Below are 16,647 nucleotides of genomic sequence, written 5' to 3' on the forward strand. Positions count from 1 at the left end.
ACTTATAGGTTGAAGTACATCTGTCATAAGAGATAAGTTTAGGCTATGGAACCAAAAGGCCCTTCAATGAACCAATACGGTACACAGTAGAGTCTTCTTAAAACATAAAATCTACAGTGGTTGGACAAAAATATGGAAACACTACATGATTTGCAGGTGTGAAAGTGACAACATGTTTCGTGTTGAAAGCGTAAGTGATGTAACATTTTTCCTTCCGCTGTGTGATGAGATTCCAACTAACAGGTGGGAAGCCTCATTTTTGTCATTCACTGTGTGACCTGCTGTTAATACGGAGTCATGTCAGAGCTTACTGAGTTTCAAAGAGGGCAAATTGTTGGTGCCGCTTAGGTGATGCCTCTGTGATTGAAGTTGCTAATTTATTTGCTGTGTCACCAGATACTGTATTAAAGGTTATGACGGCATATACAGTTTCCGGGAAAATGCCGCCTGATGAGCATAAGCGCAGTCGACATGGTCAACTGACCGAAAGTGACAAAAGGACATTGTGCAGGATTGTCACCCAGGATAAAGAAAACTGCTGCAAAAGTAACTCCAGAGCTCAATCTCAGTCTTCCAAAGCCCGTGTCTACAAAAACTGCGGAGGGAACTCCATAAGCAGAATATTCACAATCGAGCTGCAATTTCCAAACCACTAGTGACCAATATTATGCTAAGAAGATGAGAGAGTGGTGCAACACCCATGAATCGTGGATTATCGATCAATGGAAGACTTTACTATGGTTCCATGAATCGAGCTTCACACTGTTCCCAATAACCGGACGTGTTTACAGGTAGCAATCACCATCCCAAGCTTATGACTAAGACTGTCTAGTGCCAACGGTAAAGCATGGTGGTGGCGCAATCATATTTTGGGCAGCCATATCTTGGTATTCTGCAGGTCCCATCATCACCTTGAAAGGTAGAGTCCCTGCCAGCGACTATGTACAAATTTTGGCCAACCATGTGCACCCCATTGTTTCCTGAAGACAGTGCAATTTACCAAGATAATAATGCTTCGATTCACACAGATGATGTTTTCAAATCATGGTTTGATGAGCATGCAGACAAAGCCTTGCACCTTCCCTGAATCCCGCAGTCGCTGGACCTCAATATCATGGAGTCACTATGGTCAATTTTGGAGAAAAAGGTTTGGGTTTGTTTTCTGCCTCCGGCATCTCTGCGAGAACTGGTACGATTTTTTGCATGAAGAGTGGTATCAAATTGCATTATCCCTACCTTTTTCAGGCCTCTTCAAATTTGACAGGAAACTATCCTCCCATGTTTTAACAGTGGCCATGAGAACCATTCCCATGCACTGGCTTTCTACTACGCCTCCTACACGACTGGAATTGGTGAAGGTTATAGCAGAGATTAGAAGAATGGAGTACCTCACTGCTTTGCCTGCTAACTCTGTCCTCATCTTTGAGGCAGTTTGGGAACCATGGGATCTTTCCATTACCGATTTGCCTACTCAGTTGTCTGAAAATGATGGCTAGTTCACTGTTATGTACTGACATTATATGTACCTATATGCCTCTCATCCATGAGCCTATTTCTTTGTTCTTTCAAATTAAATTCTAATAAAAAAAAATTGCATTATCCACCATCCCAGACTTATATTGGTCAATTCCCAGGAGGATTCCAGTGGTCCAACACCATATTAGGCAACGATTTCATTTTTACCTGGTGTTTCCATAATTTTGTCCAAGCCCTGTACATGTCTCAATGCATCATAAATCCCCAAAATAAGGTTATTCCTCATTTTAGGAAATTGGACAGCCATGTACGTAATTGCCATATGCCCTTTGGCCAACTCTACTCCATAACTGCTGGTTTAAAAAAAAAAACCCAAAAGGCCAAGCTGTACATGTTTTATGAAGTGCATACAGCTGTTTCAGACTTGTTGCTGTCATAAGTGCACTGCATGGAAACAATAGCTTTTGTAGAGTGAGGCAGGGGGCCTCAGACTTTTTAAACAAATGGCCAGATGACCGCTGACCATAGTGAGACTTGTCTGTTGCTAGTGAGAGTAGAAATTGCCACAGGTTCTCAGGTCAGTGGGAGAAGAAAATGCCCTAAAGAGTAGTGGGAGTAAATAATGGTGTAGCACCTGTGGTTAATTGGAATATTTTTCCCATTGTTGGGTGTTAGTGGGAAGAATGGTGTCTCAGTTTTAGTGTCCATGCAAGTAATAGTGCCCCATCATTGGGCATCATTTGAAAAAAATAATGCCCTATTAATGGTGTCTCTGGGAGCAATATTTCCTTGTTGTTGGCATTGATGAGTGGAATAATGCCCTATTGTAGGGTGCAATGGAATGATTAGTGCCCTATCCTTGGGTGTTAGAGCAATGTGCCTCATCTTTGCTGTAGCTAGTGGGGAATAGTTCCCCCAGGGCCAGTTAAGGCAAACTACTACACGTGGCTTGTGGGCTGCAGCGTGGGAACCAGTGGCAAAGTATAACCTGACCTGCCTGGTTATATGTCTTTGTTGATCCTTAAAACCTACTCCATGGACACAGCTTCCACGCACTGCACTGATCACAGCCAGCAAGTGTGAAACAGCTGTATGCAGTTTGGAATAAACAGCTTCCTAATATTATGTTGTATCTGACTTTAAAGCAGCTCTTCTGGATGTAGATACATTCTGTTCTAAGGTAGTTAAACCCACAAAAGTAAAATCAGTCTGTATATGCAGCAAAGCATGCTTGTTATACTCACTGTGGACCCTAAGGAGTTAATCTTCTGCATTGTGTAAAAAGGATGTTTGATCCTGACTTCTCTGATCCTCCCATTCTTTCACAGTCCCCAATCCATCTCATGATAGAACAGAGCCTTGGGGGAAAGATGTGCATGCTCAGTTTGAGTATAAGCTAGATTTTTTCTTTTCTTGGGAGGGTGCATGTGATCAGCACAGGGCCAATCAGCGCTGTCCATACAGAGGGTCAGGGGTTATGCAACCTCATAGGACTGGCAGAGGAGAATGAAAACTCCTCCTACAAGCTTTAACCAGTGTTCTACTGGACACTGATAGATGTCATAAGACTGCTTTAACTGCTGATGAGAAAAGGTATTGAGCACTTTATATTTACTAAAATATTTGCATTTCTGTGTACTGTGGGAGACCAGATATAGTGAATGCAAGGTCCTCGGTTTAGTGACACTTTAAGGACAAAAAGAAACAATTGCTCAATACAGCTATAGACCTAGTTAAAATGATGGCAAAATGTTGAAAAAGCACTAAAAACAGCAGACAGATGTATATTTACATTTATAGATATGCTTTTATTTCTTATTAAATGTGTGAAACATTAGCCAACCCTAGTGTGTGGTAAACCTGACAATGGCACGGGAAGAATTATGGTGGTCACCAACCTGTTTCTGCAATGATTTTATAAAGTATTAAAAGGCAGTGTTCTTGGGAGGGCAGCAATGGTAACCCTCAAACCTTGCCATATATGAAGTAAAATGAAGTTCAGTATATATATGTATATCATGCTGCCTATAGACGATTGTGCTTAGAATTCTTTAGACTGGAAAATACTACCAATTAAAAAGCCAATCACCCCACAGCTACAAAAAACACATTTGAAAACATTACTGTATACTGCTAAGGCAAAACCTCTTCTATTATTAAGATATGGAAGTAGTGGAGTTTAGCTTTTCACTGGCTCTAAAGAGATTTTACAAATCTATATGCACGCTGTTATTTCCTCCAGAGGAAGAAACCAGAGACAAAACCAGTCTGGATGACATTTCATTTGAATATATTGTGACTAATTTAGGTTACATAAAAGATACACTATTTTGCCAAAAGTATTGGGACACCCCTCCAAATCATTGGATTCAGGTGTTCCAATCACCTTCATGGGCACAGGTGTATAAAATCATGCACCGAGGCATGTAGACTGCTTCTACTAACATTTGTGAAAGAATGGGTCACTCTCAGGGGCTCAGTGAATTCAAGCGTGGTACCATGATAGGTTGCCACCTGTGCAATAAGTCCATCCATGACATTTCCTTGCTACTAAATATTCCACGCTCAACTGTTAGTGGGATTATAACAAAGTGGAAGCAATTGGGAACAACAGCAACTCAGCCATGAAGTGGTAGACCACTTAAAATGACAGAGTGGGGTCAGCACAAGCTGAAGCGCAGAAGTCGCCAACTGTCTGCAGAGGCAATAGATAAAGACCTCAAAACTTCATGAGACCTTCAGATTAGCACAACAGTGCGTAGAGAACTTCATGGAATGGGTTTTCATAGCTGAGCAGCTGCATCCAAGCCTTACATCACCAAGTGCAATGCAAAGCGTCAGATCCAGTGGTGTAAAGCATGCCGCAACTGGATTCTAGAGCAGTGGAGATGTGTTCTCTGGAGTGACTAATCACACTTCTCTGTCTGGCAATGTGTCTGGGTTTGGTGGTTGCCAGGAGAATGGGACTTGCCTGACTGTGTGTAAAGTTTGGTGGATTATGGTGTGGGGTTGTTTTTCAGGGGTTGGGCTTGGCCCCTTAGTTCCAGTGAAGGGAGCTCTTAAAGGCATCAGCATACCAAGGCATTTTGGACAATTTCATGCTCACCATCCAACCTGACTGAGCTTGAGAGGATTACAAAGAATGGCAGAAAATCCCCCAATCCAGGTGTGCAGAGCTTGTCCCATCATCATACCCAAAAAAACTCAAGGCTGTAATTGCTGCCAAAGGTGCTTCAACAAAGTACTGAGTACAGGGTCTGAATACTTAAACTGAACTTCACTCTCTCAATCAACAGACTATTTTTAATCTTTATGCTGCTAGCATTAACAAATAGAAAAGTATATTATTCCACCCCCCCCCCCTCGCTAAAAACCAGTCTCAGCCACCTAGCAAAGGTACATCTAGTAGCCTTACAACGCTTTCTTCCCTGCAAATACAAAAAGGGAATCAGACTTCTTAATATCTTTATTCCTCTATAAATAAAGGAGACTATATCTCTTAACATCTAACGTGAAATTTCCTTTCCTGGTCACACGAAGTAGAACAAAATGTTGGTAAAAATTTCTTGGTCCAGATGAAAACTCTAGGCCAGCTTGGGTAAAAAAAAAAAAAAAAAAAAATTAAAAAAAAGCCAGGTCTGTCCTGAATGTTACCCTATCTAAAAAAAAAATCTGGAGATAAGGGGCCCTGATGCATAGGGCTTACAACACGCCCTCCTTACTGTAGTAATAGCTACCAGAAAGGGTAGCTATTAAGGGTCAAATTTCTCAGGGAACCCGAATCCAAAGGCTCAAACTGGGAACCTGTCAATTCATTGAGCACAGTCGTCCGGTCCCATTTAGGAAATGGCCACTCCCTCAATGGCTTTTGTCTGGTCAAGGACTTAAAAAAAATAAAACCTCACCATGAGCTTGTCCCTGGCCAAGGGAGACTCCAGAAATACGCTAAGAGCTGACACCTGGCACTGTAGTGTACTCACCGCTAGCACTTTCTCTGGCCCAGCCTGTAGGAATTCCAGGACTGACACTAAACTATGCACTTCCGAGAACATTTGGACACACCACCTGTTAAAGCTCCCAAACCTTAAAAGGTGGGTTGAACGGGTCTGCTTCTTTCTACTATTTAAAAGGTCGATACTACCCTAGCAGAAAATGCTTTCCTCATCAGCAGCTGTTCAGAAACCAAGCTGCAAGATTCCACCTGGGGACATAGGACCGGACCCTGCGAGAGAAGACCCTCAGCAAGGCAACATCCAAGGAGGATAAGTTGCCATGGCCGCGAGGGTTGAAAACCAAGCCCGCCTGGGCTAGCACAGGGCTGTCAGGATTAGGGAAGTTCGCTCGATCCTGAACTTTCTCAGAATCACCGGCAGCAATGATACTGGAGGGAAAGTGCAACACGGGAAAGCTCCGCTGCTGCGTTAGTGCACCCACTGCCAATGCCCCATCCCAGTGGTTTATGAAAAAGAACACTGGGACCTTGGCATTCTGTCCTGACGCAAATAGGTCTATGGAGAGAGTCCATGGCTGAGCTCCCACTCTGATTCCCTCAGCTGCCTCCTGCTGAAAAAGTCTGCCACCTGGTTCAGATCTCCCTTCAGGGGCACGGCGGATAGGGAGGCTACACTGGCCTAAGCCCAACTGAGCAACTCCAAGGCAAGGACCCACAGGTCTCTGCTTCGTGTTCCTCCTATTATTGACATACACCATAACAGAGGAATGTCCGAAAGCACCCGCACGCGTTGCCCCTGCAAGGCTGAGAAGGCCCACATCACTGCTTTCAGTTCTTTCCAGTTCGAGGATCTGCTCAAATCTTCTGGTAGCCAAGAGCCCCTCACCCCACCCCCACCAAGTGAGCTCCCCAACCTCAGGCACTTGCATCAGTTGTAATCTCCCTGAAGATGGGAAAGGCTCATAACAGCCCCTGAGTTAGGCTGGTTGATCTCCACCACTAGAGTGTTCTCTTCTCCCGGGAGAGAACCTGTCCTAAGGAGTTTAGAGACTCCTGATGGTGATCCCAGGTGTCCAGAATGAACAGCTGGAGGGGCCACACATGCAGTCCTGCCCACTGTACCACTGGGACGTACGACGTCAGAAGACCTAACACCGGCATGGTTTCTCGGAGGGACACGGCCTGACTCCCTAGTAGCCACCTCATTCCCCTGTCCAACTTCAAAAAACCTTCCTACTCCAGTAGAAAATTCTAAAGGGTTGAATCCAGTTTGTAACCCAGGTACGCCATCCTTTGACCTGGGACCAAATTTGACTTGGCTAAGTTTGGAAGCCAACCTAGACTCTCCAGGTGCCTCATCGCTAAGTATGTCCTGTGTGAGCTGTATCTCCAAATCTGCGAACAGAAAGATATCGTTCAGATATGCCACTACCAAGACTCCTTAGCCAAAGAGATACCAGGGCCTCGGCCATGATTTTGTGAAATTCATGGGTGAGGAGGAAAACCCAAAAGTCAAGGCTTGGAACTGCAGGTGGACTATTCCCCTGGGGCCCCGGACTGCCAACCTGAGGAACGTCTAAAAGGGTTCCACAATTGGGATGTGCAAGTTGGCATCCCTTAAGTCTATTGAGGCCAGAAAGCAATTTGGGGGAAGAAACCTGATCAGAAATATGGAATCCATACGGAACCTCTTGTATTTTATGGACTCAGGGAAGTACAGGCTCATCCTGAACCTCTGAATGAGGGCTTTCTGACACAAAGACACGGGAATAAAAACATTTGCCGATCTCTGCAGAGGGAACCATGACAACAACCCTCTGTTCCTCCAGCTCCTCCAAGGAAGAGAGCAAAGCAGACGCCTTCTCTGCTAACTGTGGGAGTTCCAAAACCAATGGCCTCTGCGGCGGAGGTTTCAAGAAATCTAAGCGGTACCCCCCTCCTCACTATATCTAGGATAAAGTGACTGGAGGACACAGCTTCCCACTGTGGGAAAAAGACCCCAAGTCTTCCTCTCACTGTGGGAACACTGTTAGACTTTTGGGGCTGATCAGGACACCAGAAAAATCACTCCTGCTCTGCCTCCTGCTCTGCCTCTCCCCTTCTGCCCCCAGGATTCTGCTTCTCTGGCCTACTGGCTTGTACCTGCTTTTGGGTGTGAAATCTCTTCCTCCCCTGCGCATGGGTTTTTTTTTCTTAAGTGGAAAAGCCTTTTTCTTGTCAGTGGGGCTATCCAACACAGTCTCAAGACTGGGCCGAAAAAGAAGAACCCGTGAATGGGATGCCACAATGCTTAACCTTGGAGGCAGCGTCTTCCTGCCAAGTCTTAAGCCACAGGGCTCTGCGGGCAGAGTTAGTCAAGGCCCCCAACCTTGCTGTCATCCTCACTGATATTGCAGAGGCATCTGCAATATAAATCGACCCCCTGCAGTAAGATAGGAAAGGAGGCTAGAATTTTTTCCTTTTGGGGTACCTGCCACAATATGGGCCTGTAGCTGTATGAGCCAGTATTCCATGTTCTCGGCTACCACTGTAGTGGCCATGGCTGGCTTTAAGTTGGATAGTGTGGAATCCTTGGATTTCTTAAGAAGGGAATCCGCCCTCCTGTCCATGCTATCAGACAACATTCCCATATCCTTGAACGCAAAGTCAGTCTTTCTGGCTACTTGGGAGAACGCAGCATCAAGCTTAATGCTATTATTCTACACAGAGGGCAAATCCTTGTTGAAAGGGAACCTGCATTTGAGGGATTTTGCAAAGAACGGTTTCCTCTCTGGGTCCTGCCACTCCTCTTTTTTTTTGGATTCCACTAAAGCTTCGTGAACTGGGAAAACTATGTTTTTGTTCCCTCATACTCTGGTACAACTAATCATGCAACGTAAGGGGCTTCCTAGCTTCTAATCTCCAAGGTGGTATAAATGGCTCCCAGTAAATCATCCACCTTCTCCAGAGATAACTTATACCTAGAGGGGCTTCTTGACTCGCTAGTGGGACTTACTGGTCACTGGGGAAACCTGCTGGGGGGAGCTCTGTGCTTGGGGCAGAGAGATATCATCTACCAGGATCCTAAAACTGCTTAACTGACTTAACCAAGTCCCACTGTGAAGGAGCTTCCTCCTTAATAAGGCCCTCAATACGAGACCCATGTAGCACCTTGGTCCAGAAGTCCAAGTATCACCCTACAAGAGAGGCACTCCTTTTTCATCCTGTGGTGCGGCTAGGGCTTCTCTCTGGCTTTCATCTAGAACCAAACACACAGGAAAAGCTGCCAATTACACCATAGCCTTTCAGCACCCCCCCAGGGAGAGGCGTGGGAATCTCCTTAGCTCCCGCCCTGTCCCTCCGACCACCAGGAGGACTAAAGAAAGCCCCATGGAGCTTGGGGCCCAACAGGTAGAGAAAAGGCCCCTCTGAGCAGCCTACCTGTGTCTGGCAGGTGCAGGCGTCACCTGGTCCCGGTGCCTCCGCTCTGGACATGGTCCCCGCGTGGTTGTCTGTTCCAGGGTATGCCTTTGCAAGTTGCAGCTCCCCGCACCAACCCACTCTCCCGCCCACTATCACGGCACCGCAGCTGGAAGCCATGCACCAAGAGTAAGTCCCACCCTCAACCGAAAATGACGTCCCCCACCATCTGGCCTTGCGAAAGCTCCACCGCTGGCGTCTCCACGGAGCAGCGACACCCCTCCTGAGGACCCCCCTGGGCCAGTGACCAGCAGATGCCCGACACTTCTCTCCTCCCCAGGCGGAGGCCAGGTAGGAGTACTGGAGGTAAGGGACCCCCCTCCTCTGCCCCAAAGGACTGAACCTGGCCCTCTCCTCCCCACTACTGGAGAGTAAAACCCTCAGACCGCACTGCATCCCGGGTCCTCCCCCTCCACCCAGGTAAGCATAGCTCCGTAGATACCCTGGAAGAGCTTCCATTTGTGTCTCTCCATCGGAGGAAACACCATTACTGAGGCCGCATTTTAATCTGGGTGGAGGGGACATTTCCTCTGGTGGGGAGGAGCCGAGATCATTTAAGAATGCTGTCCTGAAAGACTTTAAGGGGAAAAACAACATCAAATCCTTTCAATTTAGTTTTGTATAGAGTGGGGAAAGGGTTAGACACTCTGGGGTTTTTACTAAAACTAAAGTGCAAAATCTGGTGCAGCTATGCATGATAGCCAATCAGCTTCTAACTTCAGCTTGTTCAGTTAAGCTTTGGCAATAAAATCTGGAAGCTGATTGCTTTCTATGCTGAGCTGCACCGCATTTTGCATGATCCAGTTTTACTAAATGAATCCAGAAAAGTCCACGTGACGATAGAAGTCCTGTCAGCGGTGACAGCACACTGCTGGAGGGATCTGTTTTAACGCAAGTCTTTCATAATGTGCTAGTAAGTGATCTACTGTATACTAGCACATTATGTCCTTAATACAACGGTTTACAACCACTCTAGGCTTAGCATGAGTAAAGATCAGAGAACATGGTATTTATCAAAATGTAAAGTCCATGTCCTGCCAAAATAAACATTTAAGCTTTAGATACAGTGTGGAAGGGACAGAAACCATATTACTGCTAATCAGGGCTCCATTAGGGAGATTTCCTCCCACTTTGTCACTTTGACAGGCATTGAGGGAACATCTGTAACTGGCAGAGTCAGAATCAACTAGAAAACCATCAAATCCATCCAGCACCTTATCCATATGTCCAATGTTCCAATGTTGAGGTGTTTTGCTTATGGTGACAATTACAAGCCAACACAATGGCAATGTACCTCAAAGATTTATTGCTGCCACAAGGCAAAAGTAGCACCCCCCCCCTCCCCCAAAAATGGCAGTACATAATATCCACTGACATTTCTCAGAAAGGTGAGAAGACATCACTTTGCCATCCAGAGGTCCCTTGTAGCCCTTAAACATCAGTGGACGCTATGTACTTTATCTTTTTCTTCCTTTACAATACAATATCCTCTACAAAAAGATAAAAAATGTTCTGTAGTCAATTTGACAGGAACTTAGGGGAAAATCGGTTTGCTTATGGTCTTCTAGAGATAAATACTAGACTATTTGCCAGCTGGACACAATTCACAGCTATTGACCATCTCTTCAAACCTTCAGAAGATACGAACCACGGATGTGGTTGATACATGGCCAAAGGGTGATGAAAAGAAAACCGCAAAGGCAGAAACCTAGCCATTCATAGAACTCAAGGCCAGTTTCTGATCAACGTACCATTAGGAGATAATCCAAAATCTGAGCTGACTATAGCAGAGAGGGCATTTACTACCACCAGCCCAGACTGCCCATTTACTACCACCAGCCCAGACTGCCCATTTACTACCACCAGCCCAGACTGCCCATTTACTACCACCAGCCCAGACTGCCCATAGGTGGTGTTGTATTTGTTTTTCTTTCTGCCTAGTGTCCTACTCTTGAAGGTGGCAATATAACCCTAAGGTCAAGAATATTGACTGATATTGGAAAGGTGATTCAACCTACTGGTATCCTCTCATATCTTAAGTAGGCCATAGAAGAGTCGAAAACCAAACAAATTCCTGGTCGTTCGTTTTTCACGTTAATGTGCCAGCTGCGACATGGGATTTTCGTGTCACAATCGAAAGTGCCTGATCAAACATTCTGGTTTTGTTTCAAAAAAACAAAACAAATGATGGCACAATCACATACACCATTTTCACTTTTCAATTGATCGAACGTTCAGTTTTCAAGTCTACTATGGCCTACCTTATTTTTTAAAATACCTCTAAAAGAACACGAATAGCAATTTCCATTACATTTTTAGCTCCCATGTATATGCTTTTCCAATTGATAAAAAACAGGAAAAACCATGATATTTGTTTGAATTTATTAAATTTATTACAGCATGGAGGCGGAAAAAATTACCATATCATTCCAAGCTGTCCCATACCAAGAGACAATAATTTAACTATCCCTTTTCGAATACACAAGGAATTTCTCTTTTAACAATGTCCTGAGAGGAGCTGCTATTGTTCCTTCCTTCCAGTCACTCCTGACAAATAAAAAGGACAATAAAGAGAAAAAAAAAAAAAGGAACACCTGACAATATGATCAGAAACTCCAACATCCTACACAAACTGTCCCTTTTACCGAGCGAATGACCAGCCAAGTCAAGTGTAGGTGCTTTCCAAGTTCCCAATTTTCAGTTACTCAGAAAAATAAAATAAAATACAGTGTTGTGTTATCAGCTGAAGTTGTTCTGGGCCAACAATGGTGTGACAGGAAACAGACCAGGCAGTTGTATCTGTAAGGTTGGTGGCAGCTATGCAGTAGGAGTGTATGTGGGAGGGTCTTTGTTTTGTGGCGCCAGAAGCTCCAAAACACACCGAGCCGCCAAACAAATAAGTATTTCCTCCCGTCCAGAGTCTGCAACCAGTTCATAAAAATGCGGCATGTTGCAGGTCGCATAGTCCTATAAAATCCCTTTGTGCACCGAGTGTGTCCTCTTGATTCTGGGAGCTCGTGGTAAATTTTCTCTCTTGCAGAGGTAAAAAGAAAAATCATACATAGTCTTAGGTGTTTAAACAGATCATCAAGTGTTTGTATGAGGTAAAGAGGTGCAGTTCTGACCGCTTCTGCACGGTGGAAAAACAAAAAATTTTTTTCCAGAGGTCCGGGACTGCACTAAAATCTCTTTGGAGGGAAGTGGGCAACTAAAAACCTCAGTCCATTCAACAAAAAAAATAAAGCTAAAAACTAAAGACACATGAATTTTCCTATTTGAGCTATTCTCCTTGAATATCACGTCACAGACATAGAACAATGGGAGAGGGGGGGGAATATAAAAAGTACACAGCAATCATATTCATAACTTGAAATTTCCTTCTCTTGCAAATTAAAAAAAAAAAATGAAACAAAAAAAAAAAAAAGAAAAAAAAGTTTTATGTACAGATATAAATCCTCTGAGAAGGATTTTCTTGTCTTGACAGTTTTTGAACTGTGTTTGATGGAATAAAAAGTTTTGGCTTTTTATTGCATGAAACCAAACTGAAGGAGCTGTTTGATCCTCTTCTGCAACTCCAGACAACGGTCTCCGGCAATCTCAGTAATCTTCCAAAGCAGCAGCTGAGTGAAGAGTTGTCCCTGGTGTCACACGCTCATAGTCATGCTGGGAGAGTACTATGAAAAGGAGACGGAGGGATTAGACAATGCAAGACCATACCCAACTAGTTATCATAAGCAACCGCTTTAGTTTCAATAAACTGGTTCATGCGACTGAATTCACAACAGACATCATAAAAATGAACTGATCACACAATAATATTTGCCAGATGACATTATTTTTGATGGTATCAATACTAACATGACAATATTTCTGTTCTCATTCCTGGCCAAACTGCCCAGACCAGCGTATTACCGTGGCATGTATGGTAAAACTGATGCTGCTCCACATTAGTCTACTCTTGGCTGCTAAATGCCAGGTACAGATCCGGATTGTTACAGACCATTTATAATCTCTGAATAATCAGAGGACTGCACAACGGTTTGTAGCTTCTTTATTCCATCTGAAAAACTGGCATACACCATACAACACACAAGGTCAAATGCTTGTTCTGTTGACAAGAGACGATGTCCTCCCATTTCCTGTTGTGTCCGCGGGACAGGAATTGAAGGGATGTCTTCCCATTAGCAAAAAAAAAGGGGGGGGGGGGTTTAACCATTCTCTACCCTATATCGAATGCCAAAATATTTTTCACTTTGGATACTTTAGGTTGAAAGACTGGCAAGAAATTGGAGGTCAATATTCTAACCCACAAAGCATGTCATGACTGACTCTGAAGAGTCAGTATTTCAAGCTTTGGACAACATCTAAATCCCCCCCTACTCCAATCTCCTTTTCCACACTTATACTCACCAAGGTTTTAAAATAAAAACATCTACATATTAATACATTGTAAAGTATGACTTTTTATACAAAGCCTTTTGCTAGAGAATAGTTATCTGTCAGCAGAACACTCACATTGTCATTCTGGAAGGAATGAAGGAAATTTCCTCCTAACTCTCCATCGTCTCGAGGTGTGCCTGGAGGGTTGCTAATGCCACTTATGTTATTTGGGGAATTCTGTGAAAGAAAACAAACATTTTTTTCAATACAACATGTTGTTTAGATTTGAAAGATATTTGAAGAAGTACTGCCCCGGGATTCGCCACTGTAACATACAATGGCTGGGGGAACTGCGGATTCTCCTTGTGGAGGCACCACTCACCATTATGCCTGCTACCAACCCCTTACCCACCAATGCACTGTGATCACCAAGCCTGAAACCTCCCCGCCACTGTGCCATTACACAATCATCCCCACACCCTACTGCAGCTGATCTGCCATCCTCCTCCTCCTGCCCATCAACACTCATCCTATTGACATCTTCTCAAAAAACAAAGGTTGTGGATGGTTATAAAAAATAAACAAAACACATTGGGAAGAAGCAATGAAGCTGCTGGTAGGGACTTTGAGGTTATAAGCTCTGTGGCTAATATACAGTTGATATAACAAGTCTACACACTCTTGGTAAAAATGTCAGGTTTTTAAGATGTAAAAAAAAAAATCAGGCCAAGATAAATCACTTCTGAATTATTCTCACTTTTAATTTGACTTATAATCTGTGCAATTCAATTAAAAACAAGCTGAAACCTTTAAAAAGGGGGAAAAATAAAAATCTTACAAATGAAGTGGTTGCATAAATCTGCATACCCTTAAAATTGAATTCCAAGAATTCAGTTCCTTTGTAAAAAGTGAAGGTACACCATGAGTTAAGTAAAGTGAGGTGCATGACATCTCCTGGACTTCTATCGTTTATATCTGACAAGTTTGTAGTACTCCATTGGTTTTGCTGTATTTCCAGGAGTCTAAACTGATCCTTCTGATCCCAGCATCTTCAACAGTAGAGAAGCTGCAGTTGTTATGCCTGCCCCTCCCCTCCTCTTGCCCGGTAACTGAAGCCTTGGTATTACAGTCCGGTCCATAAATATTGGGACATCGACACAATTCTAACATTTTTGGCTCTATACACCACCACAATGGATTTGAAATGAAACAAACAAGATGTACTTTAACTGCAGACTGTCAGCTTTAAATTGAGGGCATTTACATCCAAATCAGGTGAACGGTGTAGGAATTACAACAGTTTGCATATGTGCCTGCCACTTGTTAAGGGATCAAAAGTAATGGGACAATTGGCTTCTCAGCTGTTCCATGGCCAGGTGTGTGTTATTCCCTCATTATCCCAATTACAATGAGCAGATAAAAGGTCCAGAGTTCATTTCAAGTGTGCTATTTGCATTTGGAATCTGTTGCTGTCAACTCTCAAGATGAGATCCAAAGAGCTGTCACTATCAGTGAAGCAAGCCATCATTAGGCTGAAAAAACAAAACAAACCCATCAGAGAGATAGCAAAAACATTAGGCGTGGTCAAAGCAACTGTTTGGAACATTCTTAAAAAGAAGGAACGCACCGGTGAGCTCAGAAACACCAAAAGACCCGGAAGACCACGGAAAACAACTGTGGTGGATGACCGAAGAATTCTTTCTCTGGTGAAGAAAACACCCTTCACAACAGTTGGCCACATCAAGAACACTCTCCAGGAGGTAGGTGTATGTGTGTCAAAGTCAACAATCAAGAGAAGACTTCACCAGAGTGAATACAGAGGGTTCACCACAAGATGGAAACCATTGGTGAGCCTCAGAAATAGGAAGGCCAGATTAGAGTTTGCCAAACGACATCTAAAAAAGCCTTCACAGTTCTGGAACAACATCCTATGGACAGATGAGACCAAGATCAACTTGTACCAGAGTGATGGGAAGAGAAGAGTATGGAGAAGGAAAGGCACTGCTCATGATCCTAAGCATACCACCTCATCAGTGAAGCATGGTGGTGGTAGTGTCATGGCGTGGGCATGTATGGCTGCCAATGGAACTGCTTCTCTTGTATTTATTGATGATGTGACTGCTGACAAAAGCAGCAGGATGAATTCTGAAGTGTTTCGGGCAATATTATCTGCTCATATTCAGCCAAATGCTTCACAACTCATTGGACGTCGCTTCACAGTGCAGATGGACAATGACCCAAAGCATACGGCAAAAGCAACCAAAAGGTTTTTAAAGGGAAAGAAGTGGAATGTTATGCAATGGCCAAGTCAATCACCTGACCTGAATCCGATTGAGCATGCATTTCACTTGCTGAAGACAAAACTGAAGGGAAAATTCCCCAAGAACAAGCAGGAACTGAAGACAGTTGCAGTAGAGGCCTGGCAGAGCATCACCAGGGATGAAACCCAGCGTCTGGTGATGTCTATGCGTTCCAGACGTCAGGCTGTAATTGACTGCAAAGGATTTGCAACCAAGTATTAAAAAGTGAAATTTTGATTTATGATTATTATTCTGTCCCATTACTTTTGGTCCCTTAACAAGTGGGAGGCACATATGCAAACTGTTGTAATTCCTACACCGTTCACCTGATTTGGATTTAAATACCCTCAAATTAAAGCTGACAGTCTGCAGTTAAAGCACATCTTGTTCGTTTCATTTCAAATCCATTGTGGTGGTGTATAGAGCCAAAAATGTTAGAATTGTGTCCATGTCCCAATATTTATGGACCTGACTGTATGTGAATACATTCACAAAATACAAAGGCTTATGTGAATGGGCAGCAAAGTGGAGGGGGCAGGTATAGTTGTGCGTTTCTCTCCTGTCAGATCCCAAAGTGACAGCAGAACAATAAACCTGTCGGATGTAAATAATAGAAAGAAGTCCAGGAGATGTCATGCACATTCTTGGGATTAACTCATAGTGTGCCTTCATGTTTTACAAAGTGGATGAATTTCTTGGACCTGAAGCACCTTGTAATTTTGTGACAGTACTCAGTCTTTTGAGGTAGAGAATCTACCAGCATGCCACAGTCCTCTTTAGGTCATCCCACAGATTTTCAATCAGATTCAGGTCTAGGATCTGGCTGGACCATACCAAAACATTGATCATTTTCTGGTGAAGCCATTTTGTTTTTGGCGGTATGCTTTGGGTCATTGTCGTGCTGAAAGGTGAAATTCCTCTTTTTTTGTGGCAGCATCCTGAAGATTTCAGTTTTCAATTGAACAGATTATAGATCACATTAGGAAGGTGGAAAGAATTCTGACATGATTTATCTTGGTCTGATTTTTTTACATCTCAAAACCCTACCATTTTTACAGAGGTGTGTACACTTTTTATATC

The 16,647-nt window shown here is 43.7% G+C and overlaps 1 protein-coding gene across 4 annotated transcripts in view; it reads right to left on the minus strand.

The window, feature by feature from the left end:
• Positions 1 to 11,252: 11,252 nt before the first annotated feature.
• Positions 11,253 to 16,647, minus strand: part of SSBP3 (single stranded DNA binding protein 3) — a 116,938-nt gene continuing 111,543 nt past the window's right edge. For all 4 annotated transcript variants that reach the window (XM_089666576.1, XM_089666574.1, XM_089666573.1 and 1 more), the window contains exons 17-18: positions 13,403 to 13,504; positions 11,253 to 12,561 (exon numbers count right to left, since the gene is read on the minus strand). In XM_089666576.1, the coding sequence (XP_089522702.1) occupies positions 12,532 to 12,561; positions 13,403 to 13,504 (132 nt within the window). In that variant the 3' untranslated portion in view covers positions 11,253 to 12,531. The remainder of the gene's footprint in view (positions 12,562 to 13,402; positions 13,505 to 16,647) is intronic.

This window comes from Staurois parvus, unplaced genomic scaffold, assembly GCF_062004578.1.
Source record: "Staurois parvus isolate SC_StPar_1 unplaced genomic scaffold, SC_StPar_1.0 ptg002753l, whole genome shotgun sequence".
NCBI lineage: Eukaryota > Metazoa > Chordata > Amphibia > Anura > Ranidae > Staurois > Staurois parvus.